General features: G+C 33.5%; 1 protein-coding gene across 3 annotated transcripts in view; it reads left to right on the forward strand.

The window, feature by feature from the left end:
* Positions 1-18,266, forward strand: part of LOC138335093 (disintegrin and metalloproteinase domain-containing protein 12-like) — a 55,891-nt gene extending 37,625 nt beyond the window's left edge. For 2 of the 3 annotated variants that reach the window (XM_069284011.1, XM_069284010.1), the window contains 11 exons: positions 1,743-1,876; positions 6,209-6,380; positions 6,985-7,080; positions 7,409-7,540; positions 7,831-8,006; positions 8,407-8,611; positions 8,960-9,034; positions 9,581-9,689; positions 10,522-10,545; positions 14,311-14,449; positions 14,877-18,266. In XM_069284011.1, coding sequence (XP_069140112.1) covers positions 1,743-1,876; positions 6,209-6,380; positions 6,985-7,080; positions 7,409-7,540; positions 7,831-8,006; positions 8,407-8,611; positions 8,960-9,034; positions 9,581-9,689; positions 10,522-10,545; positions 14,311-14,449; positions 14,877-16,602 — 2,988 coding nt within the window. In that variant the 3' untranslated portion in view covers positions 16,603-18,266. The remainder of the gene's footprint in view (positions 1-1,742; positions 1,877-6,208; positions 6,381-6,984; positions 7,081-7,408; positions 7,541-7,830; positions 8,007-8,406; positions 8,612-8,959; positions 9,035-9,580; positions 9,690-10,521; positions 10,546-14,310; positions 14,450-14,876) is intronic. The other variant, XM_069284012.1, reaches the window with a different exon arrangement.
* Positions 18,267-21,834: the final 3,568 nt, after the last annotated feature.

Below are 21,834 nucleotides of genomic sequence, written 5' to 3' on the forward strand. Positions count from 1 at the left end.
TATTTAAGTCTTAGAATCCTGTCACTTAAAATTGGTAAAGTTCATTGAAGCCTCTGTTTAGTTTGTGTCAATCCCAAGAATATAAGGTGGGTTGGCCAAGTCAATGCATTCATCTGGTGGTATTCAGAATAAAAGAAGTTAAAAAAAAATATAGGGCCACAGTGAGTGAGTGGTGAAAGATTCAAAATATTGACATTTTCTCCTTGATAACAAGTTCAAAATACATACAGAGCTTTTGTCTGGAACTGGTAACTGTAGATTGGTGGTTTTTCTCTGGGTGCTTCCAGAATAATTAAAAAGTTAATTGTGCTAAAATAATTACATCTATCCGTCATTTTAGAATTGAAGTGTAGCAGCAAATGTTATGATACCTATGTAATGTTATGTGATGATATGTATATTATACCTTTCGCAGCTACTAATTTTCATGATTTCTTTTTTTAAATAAGGTCACGAAGATTAACATGTGGGGATTTAAAATTGAATGGAAATTTCTATATTCAATATAAATGTTGTAGATATAAATAAGTAGAGATAAACTATCGCAAATTTATTTTGATCGTGGAATTTGTGAAAGTAAATTACATGTGGAAGAAATGTGGTATACAGTAAATAGGATATTAAAGTTACCATAAACTACTAGTCACACTTGTGTTATATACTGCTTTATACACTTGTATCTCAGCTGTACCAGATCATCTTTCTATATGACATGTTGTCATGCAATGATAAAATGTGTGAAGGTATCAAATGTTTTATACCTCATTCAGGTGATTGAATCACATGGAGCTTTATGTTCTTATTCTTCCTTTTGTACTGTTACACAGATTTTATCATAGTGGTTGATTGTAATGATAATCTAAGGCAAATTATCATATATTTTTATATCCCATTTCAAATTTGCAACAAAAGATTGAATATTTGTGGAATGTGTAAACGTAAGTTAACCATACTATTTTATTTCTCTCTTGATCAGTTAATGGTGGTCTGTTCAGCAGAACTTATCTAGTCTGCATGGTCAGCCATCCATATTTTTGTCCATTATTAGGTCTTATTATGACAACAACTTCTCAAAAGTACTGAAATGATCTTTCTTAAATTTCCATGTACATACCTGTGGTTAGTTGATTCACTACATAGCTAGTTGTGCATTATATATTTTAGCATCACCTGGAATTTTAATAGCTCATGTGCTCTTTCCTTATTATGAGATGTTTTGTAGGATGCTGGAAGAAGGAAAACAGTGAAAAATATAGGTCTTCCATTGGACTGCTATAGGTCATACAGTAGATGTAGACGGCGCTCAATATTTCTTAGAAATGGACTAATATAGGTCATTTAGTAGATATACAAGGCTTACGATATTTCATAGGAATCAGTTATATTTCTAGTGATTGATAGGATCGCGACTAAGACTAATCCACCACCATCTCTGCAGTAAATTGTATTTTGGAATTTGGTTACATTTCTGCCATGAGTCTGTGCTAGTGTTTGTCCTTTTTTTGGGGAAAAGATAAGGTTGCATCCTCAATGTTGTGTCCTTCATCCTGTTGTACCATGGTTGTTGACAATATTAATATTGATAAACAGATCCAATTCTTCTTCTAAAGCTGAAGATTATTACACGTTGTCTGATATTCTTACAAGTGTTGAAGTGTATCCTATCATTTCTTTGACGTCATGGATTTTTTTTTACAATTACCTTTTTGAAAGTTCTTATTTTGAAATGCACTCTGTTTCAGGACCGTACTAGGATAACCCATGTAGCTACTACCGTCGCTCACGAACTCGGACACAACTTTGGGATGGACCATGACAACTATTCAGTATGTCGGTGTAAAGAGGAGAAGTGCATAATGGCACCCACAAGTGGAGGGTACAGTATATCTATTTATAACAATATCTCAATTAAAATGGCACCCACAAGTGGAGGGTACAGTATATTTATTTATAACAATATCTCAGTTAAAATGGCACCCACAAGTGGAGGGTACAGTATATCTATTTATAACAATATCTCAATTAAAGTGGTGCCCACAAGTGGAGGGTACAGTATATCTATTTATAACAATATCTCAATTAAAATGGCACCCACAAGTGGAGGGTACAGTATATCTATTTATAACAATATCTCAGTTAAAGTGGTGCCCACAAGTGGAGGGTACAGTATATCTATTTATAACAATATCTCAGTTAAAATGGCACCCACAAGTGGAGGGTACAGTATATCTATTTATAACAATATCTCAATTAAAGTGGTGCCCACAAGTGGAGGGTACAGTATATCTATTTATAACAATATCTCAATTAAAATGGCACCCACAAGTGGAGGGTACAGTATATTTATTTATAACAATATCTCAGTTAAAATGGCACCCACAAGTGGAGGGTACAGTATATCTATTTATAACAATATCTCAATTAAAGTGGTGCCCACAAGTGGAGGGTACAGTATATCTATTTATAACAATATCTCAATTAAAATGGCACCCACAAGTGGAGGGTACAGTATATTTATTTATAACAATATCTCAGTTAAAGTGGTGCCCACAAGTGGAGGGTACAGTATATCTATTTATAACAATATCTCAATTAAAGTGGTGCCCACAAGTGGAGGGTACAGTATATCTATTTATAACAATATCTCAATTAAAGTGGTGCCCACAAGTGGAGGGTACAGTATATCTATTTATAACAATATCTCAATTAAAGTGGTGCCCACAAGTGGAGGGTACAGTATATCTATTTATAACAATATCTCAATTAAAGTGGTGCCCACAAGTGGAGGGTACAGTATATCTATTTATAACAATATCTCAATTAAAATGGCACCCACAAGTGGAGGGTACAGTATATTTATTTATAACAATATCTCAGTTAAAATGGCACCCACAAGTGGAGGGTACAGTATATCTATTTATAACAATATCTCAATTAAAGTGGTGCCCACAAGTGGAGGGTACAGTATATCTATTTATAACAATATCTCAATTAAAGTGGTGCCCACAAGTGGAGGGTACAGTATATCTATTTATAACAATATCTCAATTAAAGTGGTGCCCACAAGTGGAGGGTACAGTATATCTATTTATAACAATATCTCAGTTAAAATGGCACCCACAAGTGGAGGGTACAGTATATCTATTTATAACAATATCTCAGTTAAAATGGCACCCACAAGTGGAGGGTACAGTATATCTATTTATAACAATATCTCAGTTAAAATGGCACCCACAAGTGGAGGGTACAGTATATCTATTTATAACAATATCTCAGTTAAAATGGTGCCCACAAGTGGAGGGTACAGTATATCTATTTATAACAATATCTCAATTAAAGTGGTGCCCACAAGTGGAGGGTACAGTATATCTATTTATAACAATATCTCAATTAAAGTGGTGCCCACAAGTGGAGGGTACAGTATATCTATTTATAACAATATCTCAATTAAAATGGCGCCCACAAGTGGAGGGTACAGTATATCTATTTATAACAATATCTCAGTTAAAATGGCACCCACAAGTGGAGGGTACAGTATATCTATTTATAACAATATCTCAATTAAAATGGCACCCACAAGTGGAGGGTACAGTATATCTATTTATAACAATATCTCAATTAAAGTGGTGCCCACAAGTGGAGGGTACAGTATATCTATTTATAACAATATCTCAATTAAAGTGGTGCCCACAAGTGGAGGGTACAGTATATCTATTTATAACAATATCTCAATTAAAGTGGTGCCCACAAGTGGAGGGTACAGTATATCTATTTATAACAATATCTCAATTAAAGTGGTGCCCACAAGTGGAGGGTACAGTATATCTATTTATAACAATATCTCAGTTAAAATGGCACCCACAAGTGGAGGGTACAGTATATCTATATTTATAACAATGTCTCAGTGCATAATGGCTCCCACAAGTGGAGGGTACAGTATATCTATTTATAACAATATCTCAATTAAAGTGGCACCCACAAGTGGAGGGTACAGTATATCTATTTATAACAATATCTCAGTTAAAATGGTGCCCACAAGTGGAGGGTACAGTATATCTATTTATAACAATATCTCAATTAAAGTGGCACCCACAAGTGGAGGGTACAGTATATCTATTTATAACAATATCTCAGTTAAATGGCACCCACAAGTGGAGGATACATATATCTATATCTATTTATAACAATATTTCAGTTAAAATGGTGCCCACAAGTGGAGGGTACAGTATATCAATTTATAACAATATCTCAATTAAAGTGGTGCCCACAAGTGGAGGGTACAGTATATCTATTTATAACAATATCTCAGTTAAAATGGCACCCACAAGTGGAGGGTACAGTATATCTATTTATAACAATGTCTCAGTTAAAATGGTGCCCACAAGTGGAGGGTACAGTATATCTATTTATAACAATATCTCAGTTAAAATGGTGCCCACAAGTGGAGGGTACAGTATATCTATTTATAACAATATCTCAATTAAAATGGCACCCACAAGTGGAGGGTACAGTATATCTATTTATAACAATATCTCAGTTAAAGTGGTGCCCACAAGTGGAGGGTACAGTATATCTATTTATAACAATATCTCAATTAAAGTGGTGCCCACAAGTGGAGGGTACAGTATATCTATTTATATCAATATCTCAGTTAAAAGTAAAAGTATATGTAGATACTCTAAAGCAATTTTCTATGTAACATGTGCATTTATTTAAACAGAATCACGATGTATTACAGTTAAACTTGACTGTGATCACTGTTCAAGTGGAGGCAGAACTTTGGGGTCAAAATGACCAGTCATTAGCCACATTAGGCAGGTGGTCGTTATACACAGTGTCAATATATAGTTATATTTACATATGCCCCTATATAGTCAACGGGAGTGGCGTTGCGTTCAAATTAGCATAAACGCTACAACGTATGAATACAAACCCAGAGTAGGATCGGACTAATTCTAGTTCACGTTTCGGTATGATTTTGCGTCATATGATAATCTAAATAAACTTTAATTACTTAATTTACATTTTACCTTTTCACAGATGACAGATTTGCTTTGAATTAATAATAAACTAAAAACGATTTCGGTCTTCTATTTGTCTCAAGACTGATCCTTCGGCGGCACAGACAATATCATGCTCGTCATTAGCCTACTCGGTTGGCCTACTGTATGAAGTGTAAACAAAGTTTCCTTGTTGTCGGAATCAAAATAATGATAAAGAGTTGTTATTAGATCCAATGAAAATGTATTTGACATCAAAACAGAATATGTGTTCAAGCATTATAACGGTAATAAACAACAAAATAATTGCTGGTAGAGTCTATGGGGCTTTCCTCGGTAATGATCGAGGAATTCAATAGTTACGTCAGTCACACACCATGCAAACAATTGTCTATCATCCGTACAATAAAATAAAAGTCGTGACTATGAAGAATTTAGTCAATATCGTGTACGTAGACCGATACATACATTACAAACATTCAGCAGCTCCAAAGTCATACCATTTGATCCACAGGCTATTTCACAGTTACTTTCCTTGGTTGAAAATCAAATATGGCAGCTCGCTCCACTTCGGACCACATCACTACCCTGACAACGATAATATACCGGTAGTCGTTCCGCCTCGGTTATATCAATTTTTATTCGAAATGGACATTATTGATACATTATCAAATTTAAAAAAAAACATAATTTAAAAATAATTTAAAGGTGTCATTGTTATATTTCAAATCAAACTGCAGCTATAACATTCAACAATCGGAACTATATCTTCGGTCATCCTGACTACCGTAGTTACCCAACTTAGCAACAATCATCATTTTAAACGCGCTACATTGAATATGTCTGTATCCCATTTCGTTCATACCACCTTTAACGCAATCAAAACACTGTTCAATCTCTATAAACACGCAGGAAAACCAAGAAATAGTGGTTGTTATAGACTGGGGGTTGTTAAAGAGGCAGGCGTTAGAGCAGGTTAGAGTTACCTCTCTTGCAGTAAGGTTTCCATTATGACATCATTATTTTGTGAGTGAAACATACATTGTTTTATCTGAAAAGTATGATGCTTGCAGAAACATGACATCATTATCAATACCTACCTGCAAGGGCAGATAACTTTTTGATTTTTGATATGCAAATACAGGAATAAAAATATATGTACATATGTAGGTAGCCTGTGTAATGAGTTCCTTCTTATTTTTAATTAGGTCTCCGAGTCCTTCCCAGTGGTCAACATGCTCCCGAGTGGCAGTTATTGAGGCCTTCGACCTTGGTATGGACTACTGTCTGAAGAACATGCCTGAAAACCTATATGAGGGTCCGGTCTGTGGAAACACCTTTGTGGAGGAGGGCGAGGAATGTGATTGTGGACTACCGGAGGTATGTAGTGTTAGCAAGTCATTATCTATTGGGCAGAAAATGTTGAAGCTTAAGGATAATTAAAGTTTTGTACTTTAAATGTGGATATTTTTTTTATCTATATATATATATATAGCTCTATGTATTAGTTGTATTTATTGAGAAATTTCCTAACTGAGAATATTTTGTGCAAATGAGAATAGGATATAGTAATAAAACCTCATAATTGGGCTCATAACTCTTGATATGTTAAACATATTTGATTCAGGTTGTGTGAAATTTGTTAGCAATATTTCACAGCTATTCAATACTAATGATTCAGTCATAAAAAAATATGTAACTGAAAAAAAAATATACATGAATAGGTTGTTTTATCAAATAAATCAACATTGAATAACTGGAGATTACAATTCCAGGACTGTACAAGTAAATGTTGTAATGCCATAACTCTTGATATGTTAAACATATTTGATTCAGGTTGTGTGAAATTTGTTAAAAAATATTTCACAGCTATTCAATACTAATGATTCAGTCATAAAAAATATGTAACTGAAAAAAAAATATACATGAATAGGTTGTTTTATCAAATAAATCAACATTGAATAACTGGAGATTACAATTCCAGGACTGTACAAGTAAATGTTGTAATGCCACAACGTGTCGACTGAAACCAGGAGCACAGTGTGCCACAGGGAATTGTTGTAATCAGGACACATGTAAGGTAGGTAATAGAACATCATAGACACATTAGTTATGGGGTCATCCGTACCTTTGTTATGTCCATAAGTATCTTGAATTTCCTGAAATAATTTACCTACAGTATTTTGTGAGTTTACAGTAACCCAGAAACCTGTTAGCTATTCTTATACACTTTTAGTTATCTGACTGCAGCTAATTGAGGCAGATTTTGTCAGTATATACCTTAATCATGACAAATTTAAATTTAAGTTTATGGTAGCTGGAGGTATTTTAGATAAAAAAAAAATTGTACTCACTATAAAAAGCTAACAAGGATATCTTCATTAATTTCTGAATAATATGTGTTTCAGCCCAAACCTGCAGCCACACTGTGCAGATCTGCCATGGAAGAGTGTGACTTGGCCGAGTTCTGTAACGGGGAGTCCGAGTACTGTCCGAGTGACGTATACCTACAGAATGGTCTCCCTTGTAAAGACAAGCGCGTAAGTTGTCCTCTCACAATCAAAGAGTTATGTCTAAGTTAGTCCTCCCTCAAATGCTGTTATAGTGATGTTTGAAATTTCATCACTGAATGACTTTAAAATTGTCTTAAGGCATTCAACAACACAGTAATGTTTACATTTTATTAATTTCACTAGATCCTGTTTATCAGACAGGGAGTTCTCCTTTCAGTTTGGGGTAGAAGTTTGAATATGATAAAAAAAGAACTTCAAGTAAGAATGAAATAAAATAGATATTTCATTTGTTAATTGAGCGGTTTTATTTGTAACAGTCCTACTGCTACCAGGGTCACTGTAAGACCCACACGGACCAGTGCCGGATGTTGTGGGGCTCGACTGGTCGGGTGTCTGACCCCATTTGTTTCCAGCACCTGAACACTAACGGCAGCAAACATGGCAACTGTGGTTACGATTGGAAGAGAGAGCAGTACATTCGCTGTGACAAGGAGTAAGTTCACCATATTAATGATTATATAAATGGTTGTCTGCTTTGTGGATTATAGTGCATACCCATGTGTGAAATTGTTAAATATAGTGAAACTAAAATATCAGTTTTAGAAAAAAAATTATCCTCTGCAATCATTTCTGTCAGCATTATTTAAATTTCGGCAAAAGTGTCCAAACATTTCAATGTTTCCAAAATCAAACACTTTTCCTCAGCCATAACTGTACTAATTGCTGCAAGAAAGGTAATTTCTTTGAATAATTGACTTTAATCACTTAAAGTAGACATGATTTATTTAGCATTATGAAAATGTACTTTGATAAGGAAAATATAAAAAAGGTGATTAATCAGGAAATGTTGCATTGACTATTTATCATTATATATGAAATATGCTGTGTTTCAGTGATGTGATGTGTGGTCTACTACATTGTGTTCACCTAAACGAGAAGCTCATGTTCTGGCGTGAAAGTTTAGCCAAGGCTACACCGGCCACCTTTCTCACTAAGGGTAGAGAACGATATGTCTGTCGGTCAGTCATACTGGACGTTGGTCTGGACATGCCTGATCCGGGGATGGCTCCGGATGGGGCCAAATGTGGAGACAAAAAGGTTTTTACATTGTTTATACTAAAATAACTTCCACCATAAGTGTGTTTAGAGCTGGAAAAGTTTATTTGTTATCAATTTAGCAACGTTTTCTTTACACCAAATTAGGGATAAGGACTTTAAAGCAAATGTATGAATTATTAAATTTTCATTTGCAAAAAAAAAAAAAAAAAAATTATTGAAGTAATATTTCATGTGTCATAAAAGACATTTCCTCCGCATCAAATTTTCTTTTGGACCTTGATAATGAACACTCACCTTGTTAATGGTGATAGTCCCTGAAACCATTTTTTACCTTAGGATGAAGTTGACAAAGTTGAAATAATTTTTCCCTGTTGCTTTTAATTTTAGATTTGTCTTTCTAACAAGTGTACGCCACTTAGCAGACTGCAGATTTTACCGTGCCCAAACTGTCATGGTAATGGGGTAAGTAGATGATAATGAATAGAAAGAATTGTCAGTATTATATCAAAAGAACTGCTGTATAGCGGTTTAAATTTGTGGTTGGTTTATTTTCGCCATATTTGTGATTTCACTGAAACCACAAATTTTAATCACCAGTGAAACAATAAATGACATACATAGAAACAATAGTACTGTATAGGGATTGGTGGACTGCAAAATAAAACCTATGAAAATATGCTACATATTGGCAACTGTGAAATATTGATCCCTCGAAACTAAAGCGCTATACAATACATTATTCAATGAATTGCACTTGATTAAGTTCTCTCAAGAGAAATCTGCATTTGATTTCACTCATGGCATAATCTTAAAACAGCAATTTCTACTAATTATGTATATTATTATGACATATTACCACTATCCCTCTACCTCTCTGTGAAAAAACATCTGACACATCGTAATGAACATGACCATTAATTGGACAAAACCAATGTATACCCAAACTCTTATCGCCTATCATATTGATAAGAATTTCTTTAATGTACAATAAATTCCTTCTGTTTATAGGTTTGTAACAGTATGGGCCAATGTCACTGTAATGAAGGATTTGGACCGCCATACTGTAACGGTCCTGGACATGGCGGAAGTACCCACAGTGGACCAATGAAAACGTTAGGTAAATATAACGAGCCAATCAAATCTGTTTATAGATCCCAATCATTACTGTAGTACACCTGTGCACCTAGTACTTTTGTTTAATAATCATAATAATTGTGAAATTGGAATATATGATTTGTTATTTCAGCTTTGACTTTTGGCTAACTTACAAAGGTGATATTACTACAGTAACTATGGATGATTTAGTCGAAACAGTCCTACTCTTAATACAAATATTCTGTATTTGCATATAACAGAGTTTTCTGACCTTGCTGGTAGGTATTGATTGTGACGTCATGTGTTTACAAGAGTAACGTCATTCTTTTTAGAGAGTTTCGCTCAAAAAATTAAGACGTCACAATGGATACCTACCTGTAAGGGAGGTAACCCTTTAATATGCAAAGACAAAATATTAATTTTCAAACTTTCTTGATTGAATTTTCTCATTTATGGAATATTCTGTTTTGCCCTGAATTTGCACACTATATCAAAACACTACTGACACACCTGATCATCTATTCAAACTTTTCACAAGTCAAAGTTTTCATACTTTTTGATGGATCGCTAGCTGTGACATCACAGGTAATTGACACATGATTGATTTTAACCAAAAAAAGTTTACCTTAATTTGTACACCACTGGACAGGTATGAAAGTTATCTCCCATTTGAAAAGAAAAAATTCTGAAGAGGAATTCAATATTCCTGATTAAGTTAGTACTATAAAAGCTTAAGTTCTTGAAATATAAATTTACAGTTTTCACTATTCAAAGGTTTATAGACAGGATATTCTCATTGTCTTGTTGACTTTAACTGATTTTTGACTATGTGGTTACATGTCGGTACTTTGTAGTAACCCAAGAAAGCCAAAACCAAGGTAGGTCACCATGATATAAACAGATATCCATTATTTCTCCCATGACTTTGGGAAGCTAGCTTTTATCATTGGTCAGCTAGCTTCAGTTTTAATTAAATAGAACAGCTAGAATCTCTTTCACTGCAAGCTTCTGGGAAATAACACAGCACTTTTCTTAAATGGAAATAATATTTATAGCTATCATATAAATGGAAAATAGAGAACCTGGCTCACATATTGAATCAAAGATAATTACAATATTATTTACACATTACACAGGACAGTATCATACTATGGTTTAGGTGCTTTTTGGCCCCTAAATCTATCAAAGTTTTTAAACCTGTTATTTAGTAATTAAATTGTTGAATATCAAATATCCAGTACATCTTTGATAGATTAGATACTTTTTGTATCATTGTAGCTCTAGTTGCTATGGTAACCAAATTAAATATGCAAAAATTGTGAACAAGTGGAAATAAGGTAAATTTTGGTAATTTTTAGCTCGCCTATTCGAAGAATAGGGAAGCTTATGTTGTCACCCCGGCGTCGGCGTCAGCGTTGGCGTCCCATTTCAAGTTAAAGTTTTTGAGCAAGTTTCTGTTTCGTCAATTGTTTAAGCTTAAGTCATCATAAATGTTTATGATTTTATTTTCCTTATGTGTATGGATGCGTGATAATACAACCAATTTGGGGCCCTTTAGGGATTTTTTGAGTCTGTTAATTTGTCATATTTCCATGTTAAAGTTTTTGAGCAAGTTTCTATTTTGTCAATTGTTTAAGCATAAGTCATCATAAATGTTTATGATTTTATTTTCCTAATGTGTATGGATGCTGAACGTGATAATACAACCAATTTGGGGCCCTTTAGGGGGTTTTTGAGTCTGTTAATTTGTCATATTTCCATGTTTTAATAGTAAATACTTGAACATCAACCTTCTGAATAGGCGAGCTTTGCTGTTCTCCAACAGCTCTTGTTTGTTTTTAGGTCATCTTCATATTTCTCCCAAGGATGTTCCTGTGGTACCTACATATTCTGAATAAATGTTAACTTAACTTTGTTGAAGATTGTGCTCTACTGTTTCTTAGACAAAAACTATCAAAAAATAGGCAAAAAAAATTCAATTTCAGTTGATTTATGCATACATGTATTTTGGATGGTAACCATGCAACGTAAAGCTACAAAATTAAGAAAGAAAGTATTAATACAATTAAATCAGGGGTGTATTAAATATTTCAAACGCAATGATTTTAAATCATAATACCTACTTAGCTTAAAAAAATGATGGATTTGGGGGCTAAAAAAACTCCAAACAATACATATATAGTCCTTTTATATTGTAATAATATTCTGCCTTTGTATCGTAGAAATGAAGTTTTTCTGTTCAGTACTTATTACTCAAAGAAATCTCTTATTTTTGGAAAATTGGATAGTTTTCTGAAAAATATTAATTGAGTCAGTCAATAGCATTGATTTTGGAGTATTATTAGCACAAAACAGTACTTGGGTTACTGTGATAATCCTAAATGCAAATTGTGATTAATTTTCTAAAAACGATTTGGAAATAAAGAAATTCTAAGTTATCCCCAATTTGAGTTTGCATATCAATGTGACAATGATGAAAAGGGATCTATTTTATTTCTGGTTTTAAATATTCTGAATGCTAAAGCACACTTCCAATGATTGAAGAAAAATTGGTCATATTGAAGATTTTCTTACTTTTCACCAGCAAATTTGGAAAATTCATTCTGCCATTGGCCGCTCACGCATTACACAATCAGATTACATATTGTATCACTTAAAAGTAGCTCCAGCTTTTTATATTTTGCACAATATCTAAGATGGACATTTAAACTTGTTTTGGGCTGTTTTGTGAAAGTTAATGGGATGCACGAGATTGACTTGATTTTAATTGGGATTTTCCTTGTGTTGCCATCAAACCTCTGTTGAGGCATTGTTTTGGTGTCAGGATTTTCTTATTTCATTTATCATCTGAATTTTTATCTTCTTTTGTTGTTTATTTACAGATTTGGTGATTTCTCCCTTTCTCATATATCTGTTTGCCCGTTTTTAATTTGTATTTTTGCATTCTATTTTTGCTGTTTGTTTAAACTGCCCCAAAAACATTTAAAGTACTAAACAAATTGACGGTATAGTAACATTTGTATTATGAAAATATTGTTATTACGCTATTTTAAAGTACACAATAATTTTCATTAATTTTTCTTTAGCGGAATATTATCCATACGGTAACACATCTATTATGTTTATATATGCTATATAACCCATATTGTACATAACTACATATATATCATGGTATTACCTATAACATAAACTAAATTTAGCTGGCTTATAGTCCAAAATGCTAAGTTTCTTTAAACAATGCATATACAGAAATTGTTGAAATTAGATATACATGTAATAACTGTTATGTTTAAATCATTTAGAGATGAATGATGTTAAACTGTTATCCTGTAAAGAAATGACCATATTGATTGACAACATACGGAATTCTCATCTAATATAAAATACCGTATTTGACCTAAAGAGGGCGCCTGCTGTAACAAGGGGCCCCTGGCTTTTTTTCTTAAAAAAATAAAATGCTGCATTGTCCAGCTATCTTGTATCTTTTTTTTAAAAAAAACAACCTTTTCTTCTTCTAAGAACTTTATTTCCTATCCAATATACAGAATAAAATAACAGCCACATATATATATCCGATATTAGATAGTTTGAATGTCAATGACCTGGACTGGCACAGTCGTAGTAGTCGTCAGCCATATAAAAAATTATCGTCCATAATCACGGTTAGAGTAGCTGCTTTCAGATAGTTCAATGTTAACATTATACACCTTCATAAACTGCTTGAGCAACATCAACATCACTCTGATTAAAATATAAAACCTTCAAACATTGGTTCATTGTAACAGCTGACAAGTTGACAGGTTCCCTTTCACTCCAGTGTTCTGTTTAGACAACAAGGTCCATGTGCTAGAAAACATCGAAAGATTTTCGCGGAAACTCAATGTAGTCCATTTCAAAGTTTGCGGCTGTTCCTTTAGAAGTGACGACTGTCTAGCTGCAAGCTTTTGGGCTATAGTCTGTTTCAAATAACTTAAGAAATAATGAACTTAATAAGGGCGCCTCCATCGCCAGTTACCTGGTTTAGGTCAAATACGGTATTTCAAATTTGTGAATTTTTTAAAGAAGTAAAAGATGACACAATTTCATTTAGCAAATTTATATTAAAATGATTGATGCTGAGAATTATTTAATGAAAGTAAAAGTAGAGGTGCGAATATGTGAATTTAGGGTAAGTATAGTAGATAAGTGAAACAAGTTATTGCTGGGATAAGTAATATTTGATATACAGTTGTTTCGTGCCTTATCAGTCAACAATCAAAACTGTTTCCCTAGGTGTTGGGAGGCCAAGAGGAATAGTTTATAGGGTTGGTCCCAACACTGAGGAGGAAGTGATTTCACTGTTGACTTGTTTATATTTGTAATGATTTTTAAGCAATTTCATGCAAAAACAGTCAAAATTACTTTATTTACATTTATATACAGAGTCAGCTAGGTAACAATATAATAAATTTTTATATAATTTTTAAATAAGTTTTTAAAGACAAACCTTTTTTGATTGACAGTCATTGTTCTATAAGATGACCATATAGAGACAAATCTGTGTAACCTTGTAAAGACTGTATTTCAAGGTGATTCTTATCAATTTTGATGAAGTTTTGAGCCTAACTAGTCCATGACCTTGTATATGACCTTGTATGTTACAGAGGATAACAGTCTGTTGATCGGGATGTTGGTGTTCTTTCTCATCTTTGTTCTCCACTGCCTGCTCTGCCTATTTGCCTACTATCACAGAGAGAAGCTGACTAAATGGTGGAATCAACGCGCATCTGCTCTCAAGTACAGGTACGCTTGGATTCTAACTAGCTTAGACTGAAATCCAACATTTTATAACAAGCCCTCCACCTCTGTGTTGTGAATCTCATGTGGGGCAGTTACCAGGCACTGACCGCTTGTCATAGGTTTCTCTCCACCAACAAACCTGGCACTTCCTTAAATGACCCTAGCTGTTAATAGGACGTTAAAATAATGAAACCAAAACTAAACCATTTATTATGCTGTGATATTTAGCTAAGAAGAATTTTGTTTCAGAAACAAGTCAATACAGTGATATCAAATTGATGCAAAGTAATATTTTGCTTCATGCTAAAAGCTTGATTGTTTCATTTTGTCAAAGTGGTCGAAGTGATAGAGAAATCATGCCTTTTATAGAAGTGTGCATCATGTAATAATAAAATTCAATTTCAAAATGACATTTACCTTTTAATTACAGTGTGCCTTCATTGCCCACAATCAAACTAACCTCAAGAAACAAAAGAGGTCCTCCCCCTCCTCCACGCTCTGGGGCAGGTGTTGGAGGCGGGACACGAGAACCAAAACAGACCAGTGCTATGATGAGAAATGGGAATGTGTCTGTGGAGATTTCCTCGCCAGTGTTACAGGATAGCACACCAAACCAATCCCAGTCTTCATCTCATACGTTAAAGATTGGAGGACAAAAGCCTCAGCCAGCTCCCACCAGGCAAGTCCACGCCTCGAACACACCAGAGCCAACAAAATCTGATAAACCAAAGTCAAGTTTTTCAAACTTTATCAACAGATCTGGCGATTCTTCGTTCCAGTCCTTTTCAAAGTTGCTGAATCGAACAAAAGAGAAATCACCACCACCAGAGCCTTCACCTAAACCACCGCCAAAACCCCCAGTGAAGAATGTAACATCTAATCCAATGTTCCAGCCGACGGATCCCATTGTGAAAAAGGATTCTTTTAATCGTGACCGTGAAATATCTAAACCTGTTCTGATCAGCACAACAGATCGCAGGTCGAAAGCCTTTGTTATTGATCATGGTCCTGAAAACTTGGATGAAGATCATGGATTTTCTTTTGCAGATTCGTCAATTTCCCCTCCCCCGCCACCTGCCCCTCGTCAGGCTCCCCGCCGAAGTCGTTCAGGACGTGCGCCACCACGTCCAACGTCATTGCCACCACAACCACTCAAGGAGAAGCTTCGGAAAGAAGAAGAGAAACAACTTGCCAGAAAATCTGTAGTTGATCCCGGAGCAAGGTCACCTCCTCGACCACCACCCCCTACTGTGAATAACACGTCACAGCCTTTCTCTCAACAGCAGGAAATGCAAATTAAGCCAGTGAATTCAAATAATCAGACGCGTCGGTTAAATCTGAATCCCAACTTGCACAGCAGCAGAAATGCTAGTAGTTTTGATGAGCCCAGCCCTGCTCCTGCCCCGCGAGTTTTTATGGACAAAAGTCGGTTGAAGAATGATACTAAACCCAGCGGACAATCAGTATCAATTAAAACAAATTCTGTGACAGTTAAAAAACCGGAAAAACACTCATCAGGAGAAACCAAAGTCAGTGGTAGAGTACCATTATCTACAAACGCAACAAAGACTTCTTTTGATCTTAAGGGCAAAAGTGTATCATCAAGTAACAACAATAACAATAACTTGTCGTCTGACACAAGGTCAAATTGGAGGTCAGACAATTCAGCATACAAAAACAATAAGCCAGATCCTGCAACGCGTGGCTTCCATCAAATACCAGACAACCGGTCGGGTAGGAAGTCACAAGACAACAAACCTAGACAAACAGGGGATGTGTCGAAACCCAGACAGACAGGCGACATGTCAAAAACAAGGAAGCCTTTACCAAAAACACCGACACAGTCACAGAGCCGTATACGAGAGACAGATCTTATTGATGATAATGCCAATCCCGAGGAGGGATCAGGGTGTGTGGCGGAGATTAAGGCCATGTTCGATGACATGGACATTGGAAGGAGTTTGTCGGATAGCCCAGAAAAGGAATCCTCTCCTTCTCCTCCTGTGTTATCTAAGGTGAACAGAAATAATTCGGGATCAGGAGATCGACCCAAACCTCCCCCAAAACCAGGTCAAAGTTCAGCCAAGGTTAAACCAAGTCAAGGTTTGGCCAAGGTCAAACAAACAGGTTCAAAGGTCAGGAGTGTAAATGTTTAATTTTTGTGACAATTTGAATGAAAACTGCTTTTTAGTGATAGAAGATAAATTCTTCAGTTTATTATGAAAATATTTGTTTTTAATGTCCTTAACCTTTTGATGCATTTGTTGCTGTATCTCTTGAGTCACTATATAGTTGTCAGACTGGATAAGTTACTGTATTGATATGATTTGCTCTTCAACTCAATCACAGTACATCTGTATTAGCATATGTAAGTAATTGTTTCTCATGGTATCATTTGTATGAGTGATAATGCTGTTGTATATTTCTAAGTAAGACATCACATGAAACAAATTTCTGAAATGTGATAGGTCCCAAAGTGTTACTAATTGGTGGTGATGAGAGTGTTGTATTTGACAGATATAACACCATTTCTGATACTGATCATTTAACTTTAAATTTAGAGTTGTTGACAATGAGACTCTTTTGTATATGGATGTCAACTAGTGTAAAATTGTACTTTTCAAAGAAAACGATGTGATTTTTTCTCTCATAATTATGTTACAATCGATTCTCACTGGCATGGGAAGTAATTCTGTAATGTGCAAAGACAGAATACGTTATGATAAAGCAGTGTGAACATACCCCGGTAGTTCTTAGAAACATTGCCTCGGATACTGATTATACAATCATGGTATGTTTTATTTGAAACCTAGGAATTAGCATAATTCAAAAATATTTCTTTTTTGAAAAATTCATGCATAATGATTTCACCGAGATTTAAATAATATCTTATGAAAAACATTTATTGCAAGGCTGATTATTGTGTAGAGAAATGATTCACATATGTTCATACTGTTTAATCATCGTATTTCAATCCATACACCAAACACTAAAACAGATATTTTAAGTGAGATGGGGTTTATTTTAAACAAAAAGGCCACTTTTTGTGTGGAAGAATGAAAGTCTGTACAATTTGAAAGTTTGACAAATTTTCATTGAAGACATAAAATTCAGCCATTATGTAATGTAAATATTAAATTAGTTATTAGGCAAAATATATTCACATGGTAGTTTTAGTCTCATTAACTAACATTCCCAGTGTCATTTAACTTATTTTTATTCTTTGGTCAGTTTGTGATGAATCTTATTTTCTTTTTGTGATAAAGAAGTGAACATTTACAAATGAGAAACATTAGGAGAGAGTTGCATCTCAATTTTAAATCAGAAGCTATAATATATGATGATAAATAAAACACAGAGATATGTAAGATATACCTCAATGATAGTAAATGGCAGTTTTTGGTCTAAAATTACAGTAAACCAACTTTCGTTCTCATGATTTAATTTCATGGATTTTGCGATTCATGTAGGTTTGCTAATATTTTCATACAATTTTTAAATCTGCGATAGTTAATTAATCTTCGCAAACTTTCACTGCATTCTAAAGAACTTAAATATATGAAGAAAAATAATAGTTCTTTTTTTGGTATATCAATTTGTTGGCAGACTTTTCATTTCAATGTAGAGTCAAACCTGATATAAAGGACACTTGTCTGTAAAAGACAGACACATCAACCCGATCTGGTGCAATTTACTATAAATTGACCTCTGTATAGATCAAAATCATAAAATGCAAAACAAATATACCCTGGTACAATGAAATCAGCATTGGTGAATAGGTCGGTACAATACAATATGTTATAAAATTACTTTGCATGATGGAGTCTCGCAAACACATGACGTCACAATCAATACCTACCTGCAAGTGCAGATAACTCTGTAATATGCAAATTAGGAATATATACATATTGATATATTGATATTTTGATAATGAGTTCATAATTAGACTATGATCCCACCTTCTTTAACAAAGGATTGTAATTATAACATATACGATACTAAATTTAGCATTTATATATATATGAAATATATATATATACTGTATACACACACTATTTAAGGAAGTTGGTTGAAAACAATGTATTATTTAAATCGTTATCACATCCATATTTAAATCGTTATCACATGCCATGAATGAACAACTGCATTTAATTTGAGTATTGATCTTGACCTATAGTAATTAGCATTAAGTATACATGGTCATCACTCTGTATATGTTAATTAAGTACTTATTTAGTCGTACTCTTCCTAAATTGTCACTGCTGAAATATACATGTTTTGTTGAAAATAATTGGCGTTCTGTTTGACACCTGGAAAAGGATTGTGAGGGACTTTTGTTTCTACATTAAAAGATGATTTCTTTCGCTAACATCATTTCAGTGAAAAATTACAAATAGTTACGTTCCATCACCACTTTTGATACTAGTCCCGCACAAACGTTATCAGGTATTATGTGATTTAGTCCATTAATTACCAATAAGGTGTTCATTGTACTGTACAAATAGTTAATTAAAGTACTATGTTAATGTGTTCTTAATGGCCTCTAAGAAATGTTAGTGTATGAAAACTGTATGGTCGGAGACACAATTGATTGCACAATTCTATCAAGTGAAGCGTAGCATAGTGCGATCAACCGTGGGTCTCTGATAATGCAAAAATTGATTCATTGAAGGGTAGTTTAAAATTTCTAGTCAAATTGTAAGAAAAATATGACATTTGTTTTCCTTTGTAAGTTTAACTTCATTCATTTCACAATGGCCATAACACTCTGTTTTATCATCTGTGATTCAAAAGTTTAACAATTGGTATATTCTTTGTAATTTGTTTGCCAACATTTCTATATTCTAAATACTCCCAGGTAAGCCTTCGAGCTCTCCCCTTTTATAAATGAATCATTAAAATACTTGAGTTTGAATGGGAACGTTTCATTCGTGAAACAACTTGTATCTGACCATTTCAAAGCAAAAAGATTTGCAGTGATATTTAGCACAGGACTCCTATGTATAGAAATGTATGGTGCTTTCAGATAACATGATCTGTGTGGAAAAGATTACATGTTAGGTATCTCATAATAGCTATTAGAGAATTTTTACACCTTTTCTTCTAAAACTGTGATTTTGAGAGATTTTAAAAATCTCATTTTATTATTTTATGTGATTTTAAATATTTTTATTTGTCTATATTCAAAATCTGAATTGATAATTTAAAAAAATGTAATGTTTAAAGTATTTTTCTTTGTTTGGCATACAAAATTAAGATATTTTGATCTTTATTTCTTTCATACACTGCATTTTTGAAATAGATACTACATTTTGTACTTGTAGAAAATGAACCTACGAATTTCCATAGCAAAAAAATTATGTCAACTGAGATTTGATACACGATGTCTTGATTCAGAATAAAAAAAAAAGTTAATTTATTTATTAATTCTGTTAATTACAGACTGGTATCTGTTAGCCAAATTAAAATTCTTTTCTGAACAGCCTTTCGGCATTCAGGAGGTAATATTGCATTTCAATATGAGGGGGGAATTATCTCCCAACCTTTCTTACCTCTAACATAACTACCAGTATTATTTTAACACTTCAGGTTTATGTTCAACATAGAATTTAATTACTGTGTATTCAGAGAATCGGCCACAAAATTTTAAATGAATGTTCAGAGATTAACTTTTTATCGTTTCAATTTTTAATTTGTTAAAACTTTTTGTCCTTAAATGTGTTTGTCTTTATATCTTCTTTACTGTAAGGATTGGTTTTATTTTAACATTTTTGAAAAACTTGTAAATATCAAAACAGATTATGTAATTATCTCCCCTTGTAGAATAAAAAATGACAAGGAAACACAATTTAACAAAGCATGACAATTTATTGACGAAGTGATAGTCGGTTGGATACACTGACATGATCACTGTGGAAATTGTCAAATTAAATCTTTGGATCAACAACCCTTGTAGAATAGAAATCTAACTGGAATGCAAAACACTGCAACAGCCCGTTACTTTGTAACATTTACAAATAGGGTTTATTTTGTTCCTGATTTGTATATCGATTGCATTGATTTAAAGTTATTATAAAGTCTTTTAAAATAACACAAAAAATAAAAACCTGGACTAGGTTAGCTTAAAATCAACAGATTATGAGGTAGTCAAATTCTCATTTCTAGTTTGCTGCAAAAACCTGTCGTAACATCTTGGCTTCGAAGGAAATTGATATCTTTAATTAATTTGAAAATTGTTGTTATTTCTGACTAGCCAAGCTAACCTTACCTTTTGAACAACTGGGTCATGGTTTCATATGAATGTGCTTGAATACTTTAACTTTTCTCTGAAAAACTGGTTGGTTATTAAAATGATTTTGTCTGAAACACAATAATGATTTGATCTGCATTCTCCAGTCACTGTTTATTTTAGCCTGTGATGAGTCAGCTGGCCTGATTCATACAAGTATATACTCATATATGTAACATTATCGTATTTGGCCATACTGTGTTAATTGTACCCTGTATATCTAAGGGAGAATGTATGTTAGAATTATAATCCATGTGTATATGTTACTTGTTGTTTGGAGGCCCCATATGTATATATGTGTAATGTATGCACCTAAAAGTCATGTGATAATACATTTGTATAAGGTCAAAAGTCGACTATTCCATAGCTACAAAACAGGGTTAAATATCAATTTCACTATATTGACATGCATATATACACATATATATATAATTGTTTGATTTAATACTTAAATGAAGAGATTATGAATGATAATTGATTTTTTTGAAAGATATCATGTGAAATAAGTAGTTTTTGTTATGAAAAGACACCAAAACATATTGAATTTCTTTGAATCTTCCATATAAAAGTGAGAATAAAGTCTTCATTCAACTAAATTGCATAGTATATTAGAAGAAATAGAATTGAGGATGTTAATTTCAACAGTACCAAAAAACAAGAGCACAGTTCACGTAAAAATAAATATAAGTATCCAAAAATATGTAAACCTTGTTTTGTAGCATGGACTTCCTGACCATGGCGAGTGTGTGAAAACATAAAATCACAACACTATATATAAATACTGGTGATGTACATATCCATCTTATCATGATCACATTTGCTATAATTATTTTGTTTTAACTTATTCATTTTCAATATGACACCCACAAGCCCTTCTTAGAGATTACAGTTTTTGTTGGGTTTTTTTTTTTTTTGGTAGATAACTCTTTTAATCATTTTAGCAAACAGAATGTGAAAGTCACTGATAATCTGACAAGATAATGAATGTAAGGCTATTGACAGATTTAGTTTGGTAAAAATTCATTCTGTGGTTAGGATGCTAAACAAACAAATGTTTTCATTAGATGTTTTTATTTTGAATGTTTTTTGGAAATTACTT

Source organism: Argopecten irradians, chromosome 11 (assembly GCF_041381155.1).
Source record: "Argopecten irradians isolate NY chromosome 11, Ai_NY, whole genome shotgun sequence".
NCBI classification, from domain to species: domain Eukaryota; kingdom Metazoa; phylum Mollusca; class Bivalvia; order Pectinida; family Pectinidae; genus Argopecten; species Argopecten irradians.